Here is an 18670-nt window from a genome sequence, read left to right on the forward strand (position 1 = left end):
GTTTTGTGCTGAATTAATTATACATGCACGTAGTAAAGTTGAATCAGGTTTGATTTTTGCACCTAAATATTTTCCTTCTTCAAAATATTGCCTAAGAAGTATAGCTAGGCCAGAAACAAATGCAGACGAGAAATCTGTATCATGATACCTATGACTATTATTGAACTGATATGTTTCATTTAGATAGAATATTCCAGGCGCTAATATGTCTGGTTTTAATATTCCTTTCATTGAGGTTCCATCATAATAATAATGATCATAATATAAGAAAGAATTACTATTTTCTTTTATAAAGGTTAAAGATGTTCCAATGTTCTTAGATGGAGTCATATCATTGCAATAAATTATAGACATTTTGTCAAGATATTCGAAAAATATTGTATCATATGTTTCTTGATAACTAGAGTTATAAAGAATAAATATGTGTTTTGAAACATCATACATATAATACGAAACTAACCAATCTGGATCAATTTTATCTAGCAAAATAATACACGGATCTTGGGTTAGATTTACACTTTTGCTCTTAATAATTTGCTTATTATGATTATCTCCGAATATAAGAGTATCTTTTTGTGGAGTACCTCTATATTGATATCCAAAAAATGTATATTTACTATTTGTTTTAATTTTTATAGTAGTATTGTGGTATATTCTTTCATTAATAGATGAACCAACAGTTAAAATATTGCTACAAGTTGCAGGCGATCCAATAAAAGGTAATTTAATATAACTATATATGTGAAGAATATCAGAATTTTTAGCTGCGAATTTGTTATATAGATTATTAATTAATATATTATTTACAAATGATACCCAATTACTTACAAGGACATATGATCCTATTTCTTTGATTTTATTTATTATTTTTTCAATATCAAATAAAAGCATATTACACATTGATAATCCACCCATATATGCAATTTTAGCATCTGGAATAATACTCTTGAAATCATCATTTGAAGGATTTTTATATTTACCTGTGAGCATATTTGCAATATAAGTACCTCTTTCTTTTTTCATTGCCTTTTGAAATATAGATTCGTTTGTAAATTCACCATCATAACAATATTTGGGATGATAAAATACAAATTTACTATGTTTTGAAGTAATGGTATCGAATGGAATTGGGTTATCATTATTAGAGAGAAATGGATGAGTCCAATCAATAGGATTACCAATAATTGAAATGACTTGATTCATGCCTTTAAGATTATGTTTCTCTAAATTATTGATACCATATATAAGATGAATTGCGTCCGAATTCCGAATGGAATGTAAAATTGCACCATTCATAAATTCACCATATTTTTCATAATTTTTTTTAGTATAACTAGTTTTAGCATCAGAAATATTACATACTTCTGGGATCCTTGAAAGAATTTCGGCTGTTTCATTAGGTGATTTAGTTTCCACATGATATAAATTATTTTTCAATTTATAAATAATAAATGCTGATGTGTTTCTAAGTTCGGCATTTTCAGAAGTTTGAACGATAATATTGTTTGATAAAATCGGTGATATCTTTTCCTTTGGTAAGATTGGACGTAATGTTGCCATATCTTTTATAGATTCACAATCAGTTTTTTTTAAATATTGTTTATATACATTCTTATAAACCATATTTGATCTTTCCAATTGATATCGAAACAAAAATTCAGAATTATAATTTTCATTAAGCCATATATAATACCATCCATTAGTCATTGGATTTGTGTTCATATTTCTTTGAATTGTAATATGACCATTTGCTGTATCAAATGATACTTTTTGCTTGAGGAATAAGTACATCAAAAGGAATGACATAATTATTTTTAAAAATTTGAATTTCCAATCCGATGTTTGATGTCGATTTTATTCGTAACACAAATCATTTATCATATCATATAACATCAATTTTTTCGTTAATGAGTTCAAATTATAAAAATATCCCTTTGCCATCTTTTTAATTTTTATTTTTCCAAATACTTAATACATAAAATCAATTCTTTTCTTTTAAAAAGAAATTGAACTTTAAAATAATGTGTTGAGAAATTGATCTGAATTTCAATACATTGATTTTTTGAAAAAATGAATTCATTCGTAAAAAAACATATTTGCCAAAAAAAAAATAAGTCATTTCTACTTTTCACTTGATACAAAGTCATAATATGATTAAATATTTTATTCATATAAATAAAAAAATCTTTATAGTTTATTTTCCTTTTATTTGATTTTTGAACTACGGTTTAACAGTATTAACAGTATTATTTTTTTAATCGATAATACATAATCATAATGTACATCATTAAAATCAAAGAAAACTTCCATATTTATCTTAATATTTATTTTCATTTTGAAGATATTTATCAGTAGTAATTTCTTTTTTTGAAGTGAAATTTTTGAAATAAAGTATTTGTCTTAGAATAATACTCTTGTGTCCTATTTTTTGGACTCACATCATTTTCACTATTATTTTATTTTCGTAGTATTAAGAATGATTGCTCTGATATTTTACTATCTAATCGTACCCACATTTGGAAAATTTGATAATCAAACAAAAACACTTACAATAGAAACCATGGAAGATTTTAAAAATGCATCTACCTACAAAAAAGAAACATTAACTTTGATTATCGGTGATAATATTACTTCAACTCCACCCGATGCATTTAGTGGGTGGGGTAATCTAGCAACTGTTCGAATTGGAAATTCATTATCTCATATTGGTAATGATACATTTTTTAGTTGCACAAATTTGTCATATGTTACCTTTGGCCCAAATGTTACTACAGTTGGTGAAGGCGCATTTTTTAACTGCATTAAATTATCAAAAGTTATTTTCAATGAAAAATTGATTAAAATTTATAATTTTTCATTTATGCAATGTTCATCACTTGGAACAATTAAATTCCCTCAATCACTGACATTTATTGGAAATCATTCGTTTTATGAATGCCACAACTTATCGGAAGTAATTTTTAACGAAAAACTGATCAGTATTGGCGCGGAAGCATTTTCAGGTTGTTCACTTGTGCAAATTAAATTACCAAATTCACTCACTACAATTGGAAGTTATGCATTTTTTCGTTGTTTTAATTTATCAGATGTCACCTTTGGAAATAACATAACTACAATTGAGGCTGGTGCATTCGGCTTTTGCAAATCTCTTAAAAAGATCGAAATTCCAAATTCAATAACTATTCTCAATGGAGAAGTTTTTGCACATTGTTTTAATCTATCAGTTGTTATTATAGGTGAAAATCTGGTTTCAATTGGACATCGTGCATTCTTTGAATGTAAATCTCTAACTTGTGTTTATTATAAAGGTCACTCAGAACCTAAAATTGCTGAAGAAGCATTTGATGAAACTCCTCTCAAATATGTAATGACATTAGATTCTTATAATTCAACAAAATTCGGTAAGTTCAATGTATCAATTGGATCCACAATCGAAAAATGTGGTCCATGGCCAACACACACAATCCCTGAATCGATCACATTTACACATTCGAATGCAAATACATCTTCACCATCAACATATACAAATTCTAACATATATTCTATTTCATTCACAGATTCAAATATTACATCAAATTCTTTTCCATCAGGAGCTACTTCAAAAACTGTCCAGCTTGCTTTTGGCGTAAGTATTTTTTCATTATTATTTTTAATTTTATTCTAATAAACATTTCTGTGTAACCTAAAAAAATCATCTTTTTTTACTTCTATTAATATAATAATAATATTTTGCCCATTTTAAGATGTTCATGGTTTAATATGGTGGTATACATAATAAGATATCTTATTCAACTTTAAAAAAATTCATTATTATCCATTTTAACTAAATTTTTTGGTTAAAGAGTTTTTTAATTACAATGAGAGAATCAAAACAGGAAAGGCAAGCATGCAATGGTTATGATCATCTTGATTAAATCATTAGCTCCCTTGATGGGAAAAATTTTGTGAATGACTATTGTCTATTCATAACAAATACAACACCATATTTTATTTTGGCTTCGGTTCAGTTTCAGCGCAAGTGTTAAATCTCTGATGAAAAAAGCCGATAAACACAAAAAGTTTTATTCAAACAGAGTTTTCAAATACATGTTAACGTTCACTCCAATTCGAAAAATTCGAATTTGGAATTTTCAAAATTTTCAATTTCTTCATTTCGTTCGGGATATTCATCCAATCTATAATTCACGTATATCCAATATGCAACGTCCCTTACTTCTTTTTCAGTGAACATTGCTAGATTCAAAGGGAATGAATTCATTATTTCAGAAATCACCAAATTTTCCAGACACACAATTTTTGGAAATACTAATAACAATGTTGCTGCTATGAAGTAAATTAACCAGTGATGAGGATCAGGTGATGTATTGAATTGAACCCAAAATTCAAATACATTATTGAATGTGCGTTTGTAAAGGAGAACAATATCAGAGTAAACCCATAACAACCCGGACAAATTGTTTTCCTTCAGCCAAATTCCGATTAATGGAGATATTTTCGAAACTAACTGGAATACAATTCTACAAATATTCTGACAATGATAAGTAATACATGAAAGAATACTCAAATGATTAGTATTATGCATCATACTATCAAAACACCAAAAGATTTTTGGCATTTGTAAAAGAGGATCCATGTCGTTTCCTTCAGAATCTTTTGGATTTCCACAATTATCCCAATACGGAAGATATATAAGAATAAAAGGCACAAATAAATCATTCATTCCTTGTAAATATCCGATTTTTTGATTATATAAGCAATATGCTCGGAGAAGATCATCAAGTACTTGAAGAGCTTTCGAGTCATCAGATTCAAAGGGCGATGTTGCACGGTCAGTACGATCAACATCATGTGAAATTACTCTGAAAAGGTTATTCAGCTTCTTGTTGCGATTCAGCTGGAGCTCTCCGACGGTTTTCACTTGCTCGAGAAACCGTTTAAAATCCTGATCGTTCTGTGCGTCAATTTTTTGTCTTTCCTCTGGTGTGCTATTGAGGCTATAGAGACCAACAATGAAAGGAACGGCTTCAGGAAGAGCGGATTCTTCGATGTTTGAGTTAAATATTAGTTCTCTAAAATGATCTGGATCTTTGATTCTTCCAGAAGAATCAAATAAAGAATGAAATTCTTCTAAAGTAATGGGCGCCCTTTGTTGTATTTTGGATGTGAACTCATTTATTTTTTCCATGATTCTACTATGAGAAGATTCAGCTGCAATATTAAGGGGAAAAGTGGGATCTGTTGTGATTGGACAACACTTTTCAATCTCTGTAAGTAGTGAATCAAAATATCCACATACTTTATTCCAAAAAATCGGTAAAGATTCATAAGAATCTACTTCAAGTCGAATAAATGAAGGACGATAAAGATAAGTTGAAGGGCTACAATGTTGATGAAAAAATAAAGAATATGGTGTTTCATCTTTCCTTTTGATAACACAAATTCCATTACTTAACAAATTTTCTATCAACGTTGTAAGACAATAAATATCTTTAGTTGGTAGAATGAACGATCGCTTAAGTTCTTTTCCTGAAATACTGATATTAAAAAAAAGTTTGTTATTTTTCTCCATAAAATAAAAATCTGATATTTCCCTACAATTAACTCGAAAAGGTCGCTTAGCTTTCCATAAGCTGCTATTTTTTTGGAAAAGTTGAAAAGCTGTAATATGTTGATCTGATGATTTGTCAAGAATATTCCAGCTTAATTCAAAAACTTTTTCGCATCGAGTTAATGTTAATGCACCAAGCAACTGGTCTTTTTCTAGAGGTGCATATTCTTTAACAGGTTCAACAAGCGCTAATTGCACAGTTTTTTCTTGATCGTCCATATTATAAGAAGAACGTTAACATATTTAGAATTTCTTAAGAAAGAGCAATTACTTTCAAGCTACAATCTCACAAACACCAGAAGAAAAAGTTTCATCATCATATTTGAAAACATTAAATGACAAAAAATTAATTTCAAAAAATCTTAATTTTTTCAAAAACTATTTCTAATAAATAAGTAAAAATATCGCATCTTTATAAACTGAATGTGGGGATTATATTATTAAAACATGAACTAATTAGTCATTTGGCTGTATTCTTAAGATTTTTAAGATTTGTTAATTTATCAAAAAAGTGCCTATAATCATTTCCTAAGAATGACAGAAGAAAGCGAAAGATATGATAGGCAAATACGCCTTTGGGGTGTACACGGTCAAAAAGATATCAACGAAGCAACAATTTTATTTGCTGGGTCAGACTGCGTTGCTTCTGAATTCTTGAAGAATATGGTTTTACATGGAGTTCAAAATGTGATAATTGTAGACGACGCAATTGTTACTGAAAATGACTTGGGGTCAAACTTTTTTGTTGACAAAGATTCACTTGGTAAACCTCGTGCTGAAACAGTTGCGAATTTACTTAACGAATTAAATCCATCCACCAAAATTGAAGCAGTCCTTAAAAGCCCAATAGATATATCATTTATGGATCATCCAAAATTAAATGAACAAGCAATAATTTTAACGTCAGGAAATCTTCCCCCTTCATTTCTGAAGCAATTATCCAAGATATGTCGCGAAAGACATATGAGGCAAGCTCATATTCAAACCACAGGCTTATTTGGTGCCTTTTATATTGATGCTGGTCTTCATCATTTCTTTGAAGGTTCTGTCAGCGAAAAGAATCCAATCTCTGAACTTCGTATTTCAAATCCATTTGAGGAACTCAAGGAATTTTGGGAATCGATTGACTTTGATTCACTTTCAGATCAAGATCATGCACATATTCCATATTGTGCAATCCTTCATCAAGCTGCTAACATACTCAAAAAGGAACTTAACACCGATACTCTTACTCGCAAAGACATGAATCAACTTCGTGAGATAATTGAGAAAATGGAAAGAAACAGTATTAATGAAGAAAACAACACAATGAACGAGGAAGAGTGTTTTGAAGAAGCCATTAACAATATGAACTATCTCCTGAACCCTCCACGTATTCCTCTTCTCACTCAAGAATGTTTTGAATTGAGCGATACGATAGGAGACGTTAACGAACCGTTTTGGCAGTTAGTGAAGTCAACTCAGCGGTTTTATCAGAAACACGGAGTGATTCCTCACTACGGGGGGTGCCCCGACATGGAAACTACACCTTATTTCTACCAGATCCAAAAGGGTATCTACCACGACAAGTCAGATAAGGACTGGAATGAAATTGCAGAAGATTTAAACAATTTAGGAATTAATATTGACCAAGAAACTTTCGATAGGTTCAGACAAAACGTTTGGAGAATAGGTGGTGTCAATTATATGCCAATCGAACAATCCATTGAGTTAAAACCAGAAATGTATTATGATGATACTTCAAGATATTTAGCTATTGTTCAACTATTGTTTGTCGCAGCACGCGAATTCGTTGAAAGTAACGGAAGAATCCCAACAAATACAAATGAGGATAAGGAATGGCTAATCAATAAGATGAAAGATCTTTCTGCACCAGAAGAAGATAGTGATAAATTTGTGGCTGAGTTTTGTAGGGCAAAAGGTGAAGTTCTTCCAAGTGTTGTTGCTTCATTTGCTGCAATTTTGGCCGAAGAAATCACAAAAATTATAATTCACCAAGCGCATCCAGTTAAGTCTGTTGTTGTATTCGATGGTGTTCATTCTATTTTAACAACACAAGGATAAAAATAAACAAAAACTTTGATTCAATTTTATTTGGGTTACGTTAATAACCGAAAGTAAAGTATTCAATTCAGTTTTATTCCCAACGATAGAATCTAATGAATGAAAAATCATCGGATTTATATTCAAAAACTGGAGTTTGGGAAACTTCTCTTCAGGAAATTGCGTATACAAATTTTCACATGAAGATAAAATGCTTTTTTTTTTAAATCTTTAAAATTAAAATATCTGAATACATTAAATTTTTGATTTACTTTTCTTCAAATATTTCAATCTAAATATATTTTAGAATCATTCATTTTCATCATAAAGGCTAAACCTATATTCGAAAACCAATTGCATTAAATAATTCAGAATAACTTTCATCAAAATTAAAAAATATAAATTTGTTGGTTGAACAACATTATTTAGATTAAGTAAATATTGTTTTTCCATTAATAAAAGTCTTTTTCATTGTAAATGCGCGTTTTCCCGTTTTTTTTTTTTTTTTTTTTTTAAAAAAAAAAAAAATTATTTAAAAACTTGTAAAATACAAATGGAAAAACAAGAAAAATGAATTCCCAATTTATTGACTTCATCTATTTTATATGTGCTATGAAAAAATGGGTTTCGTAAACTTTGGCCGTGGTGCATTTAAACGTTCTTCAATATGGACGTAGACAAAATCATCAGTAACTTAAAACAACACCTCCCTATCACCGAAAAAGAGCTTCAAATGCTTTTCGAAGTTGCAGCAGAAATTCTTTACCAAGAAGGAGCAATCATTTCATTAAATACTCCAATAACAGTTTGTGGCGATATTCATGGTCAATTCTACGACTTGCTTCGTCTTTTTGAAGTCGGTGGTGATCCATCTGAAGTACGTTATCTATTTCTTGGTGATTATGTTGATCGTGGCTATTACTCAGTTGAAACCTTTTCTCTTTTACTTGCTTACAAAGTTAAATATCCAAATAGTTTTTACATGCTTCGTGGTAACCATGAGTGTCGCCAAGTTAACCAAATGTATGGCTTCTATGATGAGATCATCAACAGATTTGGTCACCCAGGACCATACAAAATGTGCAATGAAATCTTTGACTATCTACCAATAGCAGCCCTCATTGATGGCAAGCTATTCTGCGTTCATGGAGGATTATCTCCTGATATTCGTGCGATCGAACAAATCGGAATTTACGAAAGACGAAAAGAGATTCCAAGCAGCGGACCAATTTCCGATCTTTGTTGGAGCGATCCTGATGAAATTGATGGTTGGGGAATCAGCCAACGCGGCGCAGGATATTTATTTGGCAGAAATCCGACACAAGAATTCATTCACAACAACAATTTGAAGATTATCGCCAGAGCTCATCAACTTGCGATGGAAGGCTATCAATGGCATTTTGGTGAACATCAACTTGTAACTGTTTGGTCAGCGCCAAACTACATGTACAGATCTGGTAACAAAGCGTCAGTAATGGTAGTGAATGAACAACTTGAATGTGATTTTAGGATATTTGACGCTGTTCCTGATGATCAAAGAGTGAAACCAGATGACTCTATTCCCCCTTACTTTGCTTAAGAAATAAAGATTTTTATTGAAGAACCACATGTTGATAAAAAATTTTTGAAAGGAAACAAATTCACTTTTCTTTGCTGTATCGGTACGTTCACGCTTTTGAATTTTTCTTTAAAGAAAAAATTCTATTCAACATTTTCTGTGTTGTTGATACAAAACACCATTTTCCACCTATCAAAACTTTGTGCAAGCAATATTGAAAAACTTGTTGTATTCATTTACAACGTAAATACAACGGTATTGCCCAAAACGCATAAAACTTGTTATCTTTTGAAATTACAAAAGATTTTTTGTCTATTATTTCAATAAAACAAATAAAATTTTACAAAACTATTTGTGACGATGAAAAATGATCATTTATCCTGGCTAAGTGAGGTGAATGTCCGCCACACAATATTCCAACGTTCGTATTTACCCTTATGTGAAGTGTTTTTTTTTCTTATTAAGATAAACTTATCTCATTAATTTTTCATTGAATAACTAAAAAAATTTAATTTTCCATGTAATTATTAAGAGTATACGTATTCCTTTGTTTTAAAAGAATTAAAATCTGCGGTGAAAAATTTTATGTTCGTTCGGACGAATATTACTGTCCAAGTCCATAGATTTTCGGTGCCAATTCAATTTCCTTTTACGCTATCGAGACCTCAGAAAATTGATTTTATCAACAGCGGAGAGATTTTATATTGATTCAAATGTTCCCATTGAAAAAATTTGACATATAGAATTACTAGAATACAACCGCGGTTTCAATACTTGCATTGAATATGACTATCGTCACAAAAGTCTTCAAATTTTATATTACATGACAAACACATCTACAAAGATAGCTTCAGATGAAACCCAGGAACTTCTAACCCAGCACCATTACAAGTGTATAAAGTTTCTCAGCAAAGGAAGCTTTGGAAGTGTTTTCTTGATCAGATCTCAATATTATAACCAAGATTTTTGCTTGAAAAGAATCCAAAGCCCAGACCCAAGCGTTGCTGAAGAATCAAAACGGGAAGTATCAACCCTAATTCGTTTATATCACCCAAATATAATATCCATGTACAAATTCTTTTTCGATTCATCAGGTTGTACCTTATCAATTATTCTAGAATATTGTGCTGGAGGATCACTGAAAGATGTGGTATTAAAAGAAGGACCCATAAAACCACCAAAACTATATTGGCTCTGTTATCAAATACTTGATGCACTTTCCTATTGTCATGAGAAGAACATAGCTCATAGGGACATAAAGCCAGCCAATATTCTAATCGATTCATATGGGAGACCTAAACTAGCAGATTTTGGACTTAGCAAAATCATAGAAAAAGGAGAAAGCACCACCAGCTGCACTGGGTCTCGTCCATATATGGCTCCTGAGATTATTAACAGACAGAACGCGGATCCATTCCTTGCGGATATTTGGTCTCTTGGTGTAACCTTCTACGCAATAGCACTTGGACATCTTCCATGGTGCTGTCATAGTGGCATTGAACTCGATGTCGCAATTAATATTGGGATGCTTCCATTTCCATCGAACATAGATCCCGCTTTCCGAGAACTTATTCGATCAATGGTTGTTGTAGACCCTACAAAAAGAATGTCTTTGGCTAATCTAATGAATTTACCAATTTTCGATGAATTTCGAAATCCAAATAACACACTTAATTCTCCCCATAAACCATTCATAAGAGTTCCACAAGGAAAAGGCAAAACAATGATACCACAGGTAAGGCCATTCTTCGGCCTCAAAGGCTATGCTGCAAATACGAAATCTTATCGGCCCATCACGAAACCATTTGTGACTCCACAGAAGCCAAACATAATGCAAAGTCCTCATCAGACATTTGGAAATAAGCTATTTCCAAATAAGCCTCTTGAGTGACCATGATATTATTTTGTTATTGGAATATCAAAAACAGTATATGTTTTTGGCGTTTTTGGCTTTCGGCTCTGCCAAAACAGCCAAAATGTATATTTATGTAAAGTCGAGTTATTGGTGTTAATCAGGAAACTTTTTTTTTCTTTTATTTTGGTTAACCAAATTAATATTTTTTTAAGTCTTTTTCGAAAAAGACTTTGTTATAGTTATATTTGTTCAAATGTTCCAGAAAAATAAACACAAATTTTCGAAAAGTGCATTTGGTCAAAGACCGATGAAATTTACAGAACGTTTACTTTTCATTTAAATGCGTTACATATAAAATCCTAACCGTTTGATCAAACGCTGATGTTATCGCTAAGCCTTCTTTATCTGGGTGCCAATCGAAAGAGGATATTGGCTGTGTACTTAATTGGCTTGATGCTATCTTGTCTAGTTTGATTTCTTTTTTATCTTTTTTCCATATGATTAATTCTCCACTTCCACCAGTTGTTGCAATGATATCCTTTTTTTGTGGACACCTTTGGACTACCCATACTGTCGCACTATCTTTTATCTTCTGTGTTTTAGATGCATATCCTTTTTCTTCGGAACTATTTGTCAGATCAAAAGTAACAATTTGCCCAGAAAGACAACCAGCAATGAGACCCTTAAGTGGGCCTGCGCGGTCGTATAATTGCATTGAAACAACACCATTTCGTAAATTTGTCTGCCAACTAATACTACTTGAACGAAGGTCCCAAAGCTTAACATCTCCATTGTCGAAACCAGCAGCAACAGTACGGTCTTGTGGACCAGTTGTTCCACCCATTGATACAGTCCAACAATCACGTCGATCTCCATCTGGAACTAATGAGGCAACAACAGCATTTTGACAACGGATATCAGATACATGAACGCGCCCATCTCTAGAGCCAGTGACATATTCACAGGGACCAGGAGCACCACCTCCATCAATACAATTAATGATTTCTTGATGAATTTGTTGGGTAAAGACTGGCTTGTTTGGTTTGAGTAAATCGTATACTTGAAGATATCCGTTAAAATCCCCAATTGCGCAATGTCTTTGAATTGGATCACATGCAGCAAATGTACAACATTTGATAGCATGATCTGTTTCTACATCTGATATTTTTTCCATACGCTCACTTTGCGTTTTAGCTTGTGTATTCATCTTATAAACTTGCAATGCGCCGGTAGCACGTGGTCTCGAACCGACAACTACAAATCTGCGGGATGTTGGAACCCATCTTGCATCATGCACTGTATATGGCATTGATTCGGAAAGAAGTTCAACTACGTGAGTTTTATCGAACGCAATTTTTGGAGGCATTTCACAAAGTGGCCGAAGATACGTTAAATGCAACCGTTTATTTCCACTTTTCTTTACATTTTCAAGTTTTAATCGGCATATAAATTGAGTATGTTTGTTTGGGAAATGCGTGTTTTGATCATTTCAGATACAAACTGTATAAATATGTAATTAATAATATTTTATATTTTAAATAATTCTCGAATACAACAAGTTATATGAAAATATTATAATATAATAATTATACAAATTTATTAAAAAAAAAAATATCTTTCATATAAAGTTTCATGAAATAATTATCATTATCTTCGTTTTGCTTCATCTTTAAATTCTTAAAAACAACTTTAAGTACTGTTGTACTTCGGGGATACATGTAACATAATTAAAAAAGAAGAACAAAAACTTTATTTATTTCATCAAAACATCAAATGTTTTTTCTAATTTAGGTAATCTTTTCCTTAGTCCGTATTTTTCCACAATATCCTTTACTCTGTCATTTAGTTTCTCGTGTCTTTTTGCTACCAGCAATGCCTTTATCAAGTTTTCGCACGTTTCCAAATTTTCTTCTTCTTTTTCGATCCCTTCCAAGAACAATTCCGCGATTTTCTGATCATTACAAGCAGCGATCAAAGCGTTATAAGCGAGTGACAACTTATTTTTCCTTATGAACAATTCATCGAATAATTCCTTCGACGGATAAATTCCTTCCAACGCCATTTTCGTTATTGCGATGCAAGCGCAAGCTCTTCTTTCCTTTTTATCCGATGTGACGAAAGTCTTCAAAGCGCTTAAACTAATTCGTTTAAATTCTCCCAAAGACATTAACATTCGTAAAGCCTCAGAAGATAATAAATCGTTTGATTTTCCAAGTAATTGTACGCACAAGTCAATGATAGCTGTTTTTAATTGCACGTCGACGCCTTCGTGAATTGTAACCTCGAGTGCAAACGCGACGTCTTCAGGTTTCGTTGCATATAACGCGCAAAGGTCAGAACAACCATTTAAACATGCTGCAATTACTATGTTCGTGTCAGTATCTTCAGAACCAGTTGGTAATTCCATAACAAACTTCGACATTATCGAACTATTCACTTTGTTTTTCCCAATGTTTCGTAATAGAATTGAAGCTTCGCCGATTTTCGATGACTTCAAAAACAACGAAATGAAATTAATGACATCTTGTGTATCGAATATTGTTATGTCATTAGTTATTGTTGACCATACTTTATCAACAATATCAGTTGGGATTCCATCTTTAAGGAACTCGACGAAACTCGAAAGTGGAATTTCTTTTGAGAGAACTTTCTCCATTTTACTTTTGATTTCGTCGTTAAGTTGTTCTCCAGTTGTCGCATTCGCTTTTATATATTTAAGTAACTCTTCTCTATTAGTTCCATTAAATACTGCTTCGCATGATTGGATACGTTGTACAATCTCAGCAAATGATGGACGAACTTTCGGATCGCGATCCCAACAATGCGTTATCAAGTCCCGCATTCCAGGATTGACATCGTTAGGCATTGCAGGCCGTATATCGTTTGTTACGACTTGCGAAATGATTTGCGCAGCATCCATCCCATGATATGGAACTTGACCTGATGCTAGTTCCCATAGGAGAATACCAAACGCATAAACATCAACTTTAAATGAGTAATTAGGTGTAGATGATAATAACTCAGGAGCCATCCAATGCGGCGTACCAATGTTTTGCGTCATCGTCGATTCTTCACTTGCATGTCTCGAAAACCCAAAATCACAGATTCGTATTCGATTATTTTTGTCGAGTAATACATTCAATGATTTTAAGTCACGATGAACAATTTGTTTATCATGAAGAAATTTCATCCCACGTGCAATGTCATATGCTGCGATGCTTTTGGCAGTCTGGTCTAAATGATGGTTCATGTGTAAGTCATGATATAAAGACTTGTTGGGCATCCATTCTGTGATGATACAAAACGGTAAAGAATCAGTGGCGCCGATAAGCTTCAAAAGTGTCGGGTGAATCGCAGTTGCCAAAACCGCTACTTCCCTTTGGAATGACTGAAGTTTCGACCCGTTCAACTTCTGGAACTTAAACTCTTTAATGGCAACTTCTTGGTTAGTGCGCTTGTCAATACCATAAAAAACATTGGCAGAAACACCACTTCCAACTGGATGAACTTTTAGAAAATCATCCGGATTTACTCGCCATGATTGATAATTAACTGGTATGGGTGAAAATGAACGTGGTGCAAGATCATCGGAATTCGATTCGGTAAGAATTGTATCTATCGACTTAAGACGGGTTTCAATGTTTTTGGTAAGCTCTGGATCAATGTCTTTAAGTGTGAGATATTGTGTAAATGAGGCATGGATAGCTTGAAGATCAAGAATGTGATATTGCATCCATTGTGATGAATCAGAATCAATTTGAACACTTGCTGAGGAATGAAAAATTGAGGCTGATTTCTTAAGTTCCGAAAAAATATTTTTGAGTTGATCAAGAACATAATTACATGGATTTTCAATTGTAGGTAATGACCATGTTTGAAGAAGATTTTGCATAATAAGTTGGCATAATTCTTGAAGAAGACTAATAAACTTGTTAGACGCATTTTTTTCATCTTCTGTCATTGGTTCTGTTGGTAAATTCGCATCAAATATTGATAAGAATTTTCGAAGTTGTGAAAGAGCAAACTCAAATTTCTTACGATGCACTGCTGTTTGATCGCCAAATAATGCAATCCTTCGAAGAATTTTATGTATTGCCTCACTTTGCTCTTTGAACGACATTAAGTCAATACGTTGATTGTCTGACATGTTATGTGAAACATATATGAGGTGATATATGAGTAAACTATTTAAATAAGACGTTAAATTGGAGAAAAATGACGTTAAAATCATTTTTTAATGTTTGATTTATCATCAAACTTTAATTTATACCCACAGATTTCTCAAGTTTCTCAGATACAAGTTGCTGCTTGCTTATCTGAGTTATCTTATAATCAAACAAATACACAAAATAGTATACAAAAACCTCAATTTGCAGTTGGTGATCCAAAGAATCCACAAGATGCTTATGAATATGAACAAACAATATACTATGAAATGCTTAAAGCAGAGACTTCTTTTCCAAATACAAATTTAGTTCAAACTGAAATCACAGAGAATGATTATAATATTCTAGTTGATTGGTTATGTCGTATGCATTACAAATCACACTTAAGTACAGCTTCTTTTAGTCGCTGTATTGGATTACTTGCTCGTGTTTTTGCATTGGTTAACATTGAACTTAGCAAATTCCCATTAGTTGGATGCACTTGTATGTTAATTGCATCTAAAGTTGAAGGAACAAAGCGATTAACTTATGATAAAGTTTTGGCTTTTTTCCCATCTGAACTTAAAAAAGAAGATCTAAGAATAATGGAAACCAATATTTTAACATTACTTAATTTTAATGTCAATTTTCCTTCACATTTTTTCTTCTTAACACATTTACTTCGTAATACTGATCAAAGTGCAGTTGCAGTTCTTTTTGCTAGATATATTCTTGAAATAGCTCAAACAGCAAATATTTGGTATACAAGACCATCTATAATGACAAGTGCTGTTATTGCTTTATCAAGGCTTCTTCTTGGAGGTGTTGCATGGCCTGATCAATTAAGAGAATATACTAATTATACCATTAATGATCTTTATGTTCATATGAAATTTTTGCATCAACTTCTTCTGAAATATCGAAAACAAGAAAATATGTTCATTAGAAGAAAATATTCTTCAAAAGCATTTTATGAAGTTGCACTTATACCAATTCCAGAAATCCTTCCAGATTTATCTCTTTTGATGTAAATATTTATTTAGTTTTATTAAAAATAATTTTTCAAACATTTTTATTTATTGTATCATATTTATTAGTTCTTGTAATACGACTTGCATTTGTTGGTTCATATCTCTATCCATTATTACATCTATCGCGTCAGGTCTTAATTTTAACTCATTCAATGCCTCATTTGAGAATACGCAACAATTACCCGCAGCATAAATTAATCTATAAACAGCCTCAGTATCCAATTCAGGAGCTAAAACTCGAATAATTATACTCATTAACTCTTTAGCATCATTCTTCATATCACTCAAAAACATCGAATAATTCATTATAGCTGTACTATAAGCTATTTGAGTTCTTTTATTATAACTCTTTACATTATTCATAAACATTTTTAATATTTCTTTGATTTTTACCAAATTTAAAACCTCATTTAAATAATTCTTAAACATGTTCGAAATAACTCTCATTAACATTAATACACAATTCTCATTTAAGTCATCACAACTCATGAAAACATTTAATAACTCCACAAGTTCAATCGGGAAAATAAAATCACACGAATTATCAACAGCAATTTGACTTCTTAATATATCTAAAATAGGCCATGAATCATTCGATGGCCAAAACTTAACAACGTTAAATATTACTTCGAACATTTCTTTCGATTTACTTAATTGTTCCAATAAATCGAATTCATCTTCTTTTATAACATATTCGTTATGATTATTTAATGTTTTTAACTTTCTTATAATTGGTACAACATTAATCTCTTCATAAATGTTTAAAATGGTCATTGGAAATATCGAATTCTCTTTCGGCGGAATCGTTTCAATGATTTTCGTCTTTCGTTGTTCTTCAATAAATTGGACAATTTGATTTAAATAAGTTTTATCAAGTTCATATCGATTAATAAAATCATACGCAACAGTATACGGATTAGAATCATAATTTAAATAAAGTGGTAATGTTCAGCCATTCTCTAACTGAACATTATAACAATAATCCCATTCTTTACCATTATCATCAAAAACTTTATTCGATGTGGAGCCTTCTTGTTTAATGGCAGTGCCAATCTTAAGATAACAATTATATCCATTGCTCCATGTGCAGATAACCATTTTGTCTTCATCACGACATAATATGGCTTGACCTGGAATTGGTGGTTCATCAATTATATCGGAAATATCAGGAAGATCAAGAATATTAATATGCGCAAATTCCGGGTTCGTTAAGGTTAAATTCGATAGTTGTGTAATATACGCTTGTTCCATTTCGGAATTACAACGACGTTCTTGTGATGTGGTAAATGTACGAACAAAGCCATCAGAACACGCAATAACAATATCACTATTAGATAAAACAGTGGCTGACCAAACAGAATCTGGAAGTGGAATGGCTTCAATGACTTTTTTTATTTCACTGGAAACAATATATGCACATCGATCCTCACTTGTTGTAAGATATGAATTGTCATCTAAAAGAGTAAGAGAATAAAGGAATTTATCTGTGACATTGATTGTAGAATCAATTTTTAGAGATGTGTCATTAACAAGCCATTCTTTTATAGTACCATCATTAGCCGCAGTGACAAGAATGTTACGGGATGGTATATATAAACATGCACGTGGGACATCAGAATGTGCATTCTCAATCCGATTTAGACAACGACCGTTAAGATCCCAAACACGTATCGTTTTATCGGCACCGAGAGTGACATAACCGCCAGGGACAGCGGTTGCACTCCAAATAGCATACTTCTCATGCTCAAGAGTAATACATGTGTATGGAGATGACCATACATGACAGGTAGAACCCCAGTCACATGAAATAATGAAATGATTTGGTGTTGTTGTGACATAACAAACTTGTGAATCATGTGAAAGAGTGCAGATTGGTTGAATTAGAGTTGTGGTGTGCGTGGTGATAGTTTCAAGGTTCCATGCTTTTACTTTGTTATCATGACCTCCTGTGATTAATGCACCTTCAGAAAACCATTCACATGGTTCAATTTCTGTTATTGACGATATCCAACCACTGTGTGCACAAAATGAGTTAATACATTCAAAATCATTTTCGGATTCTGACTTTTTGAAGATATGAAGATAATTATTTCTATCTCCACATGCCCAAAACTCTTTCCCATCATATGTAAACTTAGATATTGCTCTAACCTCGGAGTCAGATACAGGTGTGATTGAAGAAAGAACATATCCAAACTCATTCATTTGTTAATCAATGATTTTAGGACACCCCAAATTAACAAAAACACAAAAAAATACCAAACAATTTATACAAAACATTTAATCCCATGTCGTTGGATAGAAAAAATAGGGAGCAGCATTAACTTCGATTGGTGGGTTGTGAAGATACTCATCTTGAATTATTTCACAAATTAATTTTTCATCTGCTAAAATATTTTTTCTTGATGTCCCATCTAGGCTCCTTTCACG

General features: G+C 32.1%; 7 protein-coding genes across 7 annotated transcripts; 4 read left to right on the top strand and 3 right to left on the bottom strand.

Moving 5' to 3' along the window:
* Window positions 1-6142: 6142 nt before the first annotated feature.
* On the top strand, window positions 6143-7672 carry GO595_010268 (ThiF family protein; the record flags this gene model as incomplete). Its single annotated transcript, XM_067912928.1, has 1 exon — window positions 6143-7672. One exon carries the CDS (start codon window positions 6143-6145, stop codon window positions 7670-7672), a length of 1530 nt encoding a protein of 509 aa, XP_067769006.1.
* A 646-nt stretch (window positions 7673-8318) lies between these two features.
* On the top strand, window positions 8319-9230 carry GO595_010269 (Serine/threonine-protein phosphatase ppe1; the record flags this gene model as incomplete). Its single annotated transcript, XM_067912929.1, has 1 exon — window positions 8319-9230. One exon carries the CDS (start codon window positions 8319-8321, stop codon window positions 9228-9230), a length of 912 nt encoding a protein of 303 aa, XP_067769007.1.
* Window positions 9231-10275: 1045 nt separating this feature from the next.
* On the top strand, window positions 10276-11100 carry GO595_010270 (CAMK family protein kinase; the record flags this gene model as incomplete). The annotated part of the gene is made up of 1 exon (XM_067912930.1): window positions 10276-11100. The coding sequence occupies one exon, from the start codon at window positions 10276-10278 to the stop codon at window positions 11098-11100; it is 825 nt and encodes a 274-aa protein (XP_067769008.1).
* Window positions 11101-11389: 289 nt separating this feature from the next.
* On the bottom strand, window positions 11390-12430 carry GO595_010271 (WD repeat-containing protein 92; the record flags this gene model as incomplete). The annotated part of the gene is made up of 1 exon (XM_067912931.1): window positions 11390-12430. The coding sequence occupies one exon, from the start codon at window positions 12428-12430 to the stop codon at window positions 11390-11392; it is 1041 nt and encodes a 346-aa protein (XP_067769009.1).
* A 387-nt stretch (window positions 12431-12817) lies between these two features.
* GO595_010272 (TKL family protein kinase) lies at window positions 12818-15211 on the bottom strand (the record flags this gene model as incomplete). The annotated part of the gene is made up of 1 exon (XM_067912932.1): window positions 12818-15211. One exon carries the CDS (start codon window positions 15209-15211, stop codon window positions 12818-12820), a length of 2394 nt encoding a protein of 797 aa, XP_067769010.1.
* A 90-nt stretch (window positions 15212-15301) lies between these two features.
* GO595_010273 (Cyclin, N-terminal domain containing protein) lies at window positions 15302-16240 on the top strand (the record flags this gene model as incomplete). Its single annotated transcript, XM_067912933.1, has 1 exon — window positions 15302-16240. The coding sequence occupies one exon, from the start codon at window positions 15302-15304 to the stop codon at window positions 16238-16240; it is 939 nt and encodes a 312-aa protein (XP_067769011.1).
* A 948-nt stretch (window positions 16241-17188) lies between these two features.
* Window positions 17189-18445, bottom strand: GO595_010274 (phospholipase A-2-activating protein; the record flags this gene model as incomplete). The annotated part of the gene is made up of 1 exon (XM_067912934.1): window positions 17189-18445. One exon carries the CDS (start codon window positions 18443-18445, stop codon window positions 17189-17191), a length of 1257 nt encoding a protein of 418 aa, XP_067769012.1.
* Between the last annotated feature and the right edge of the window lie 225 nt (window positions 18446-18670).

This window comes from Histomonas meleagridis (assembly GCF_020186115.1).
Source record: "Histomonas meleagridis strain 2922-C6/04-10x chromosome Unknown scaffold_61, whole genome shotgun sequence".
Lineage (NCBI taxonomy): Eukaryota > Parabasalia > Tritrichomonadida > Dientamoebidae > Histomonas > Histomonas meleagridis.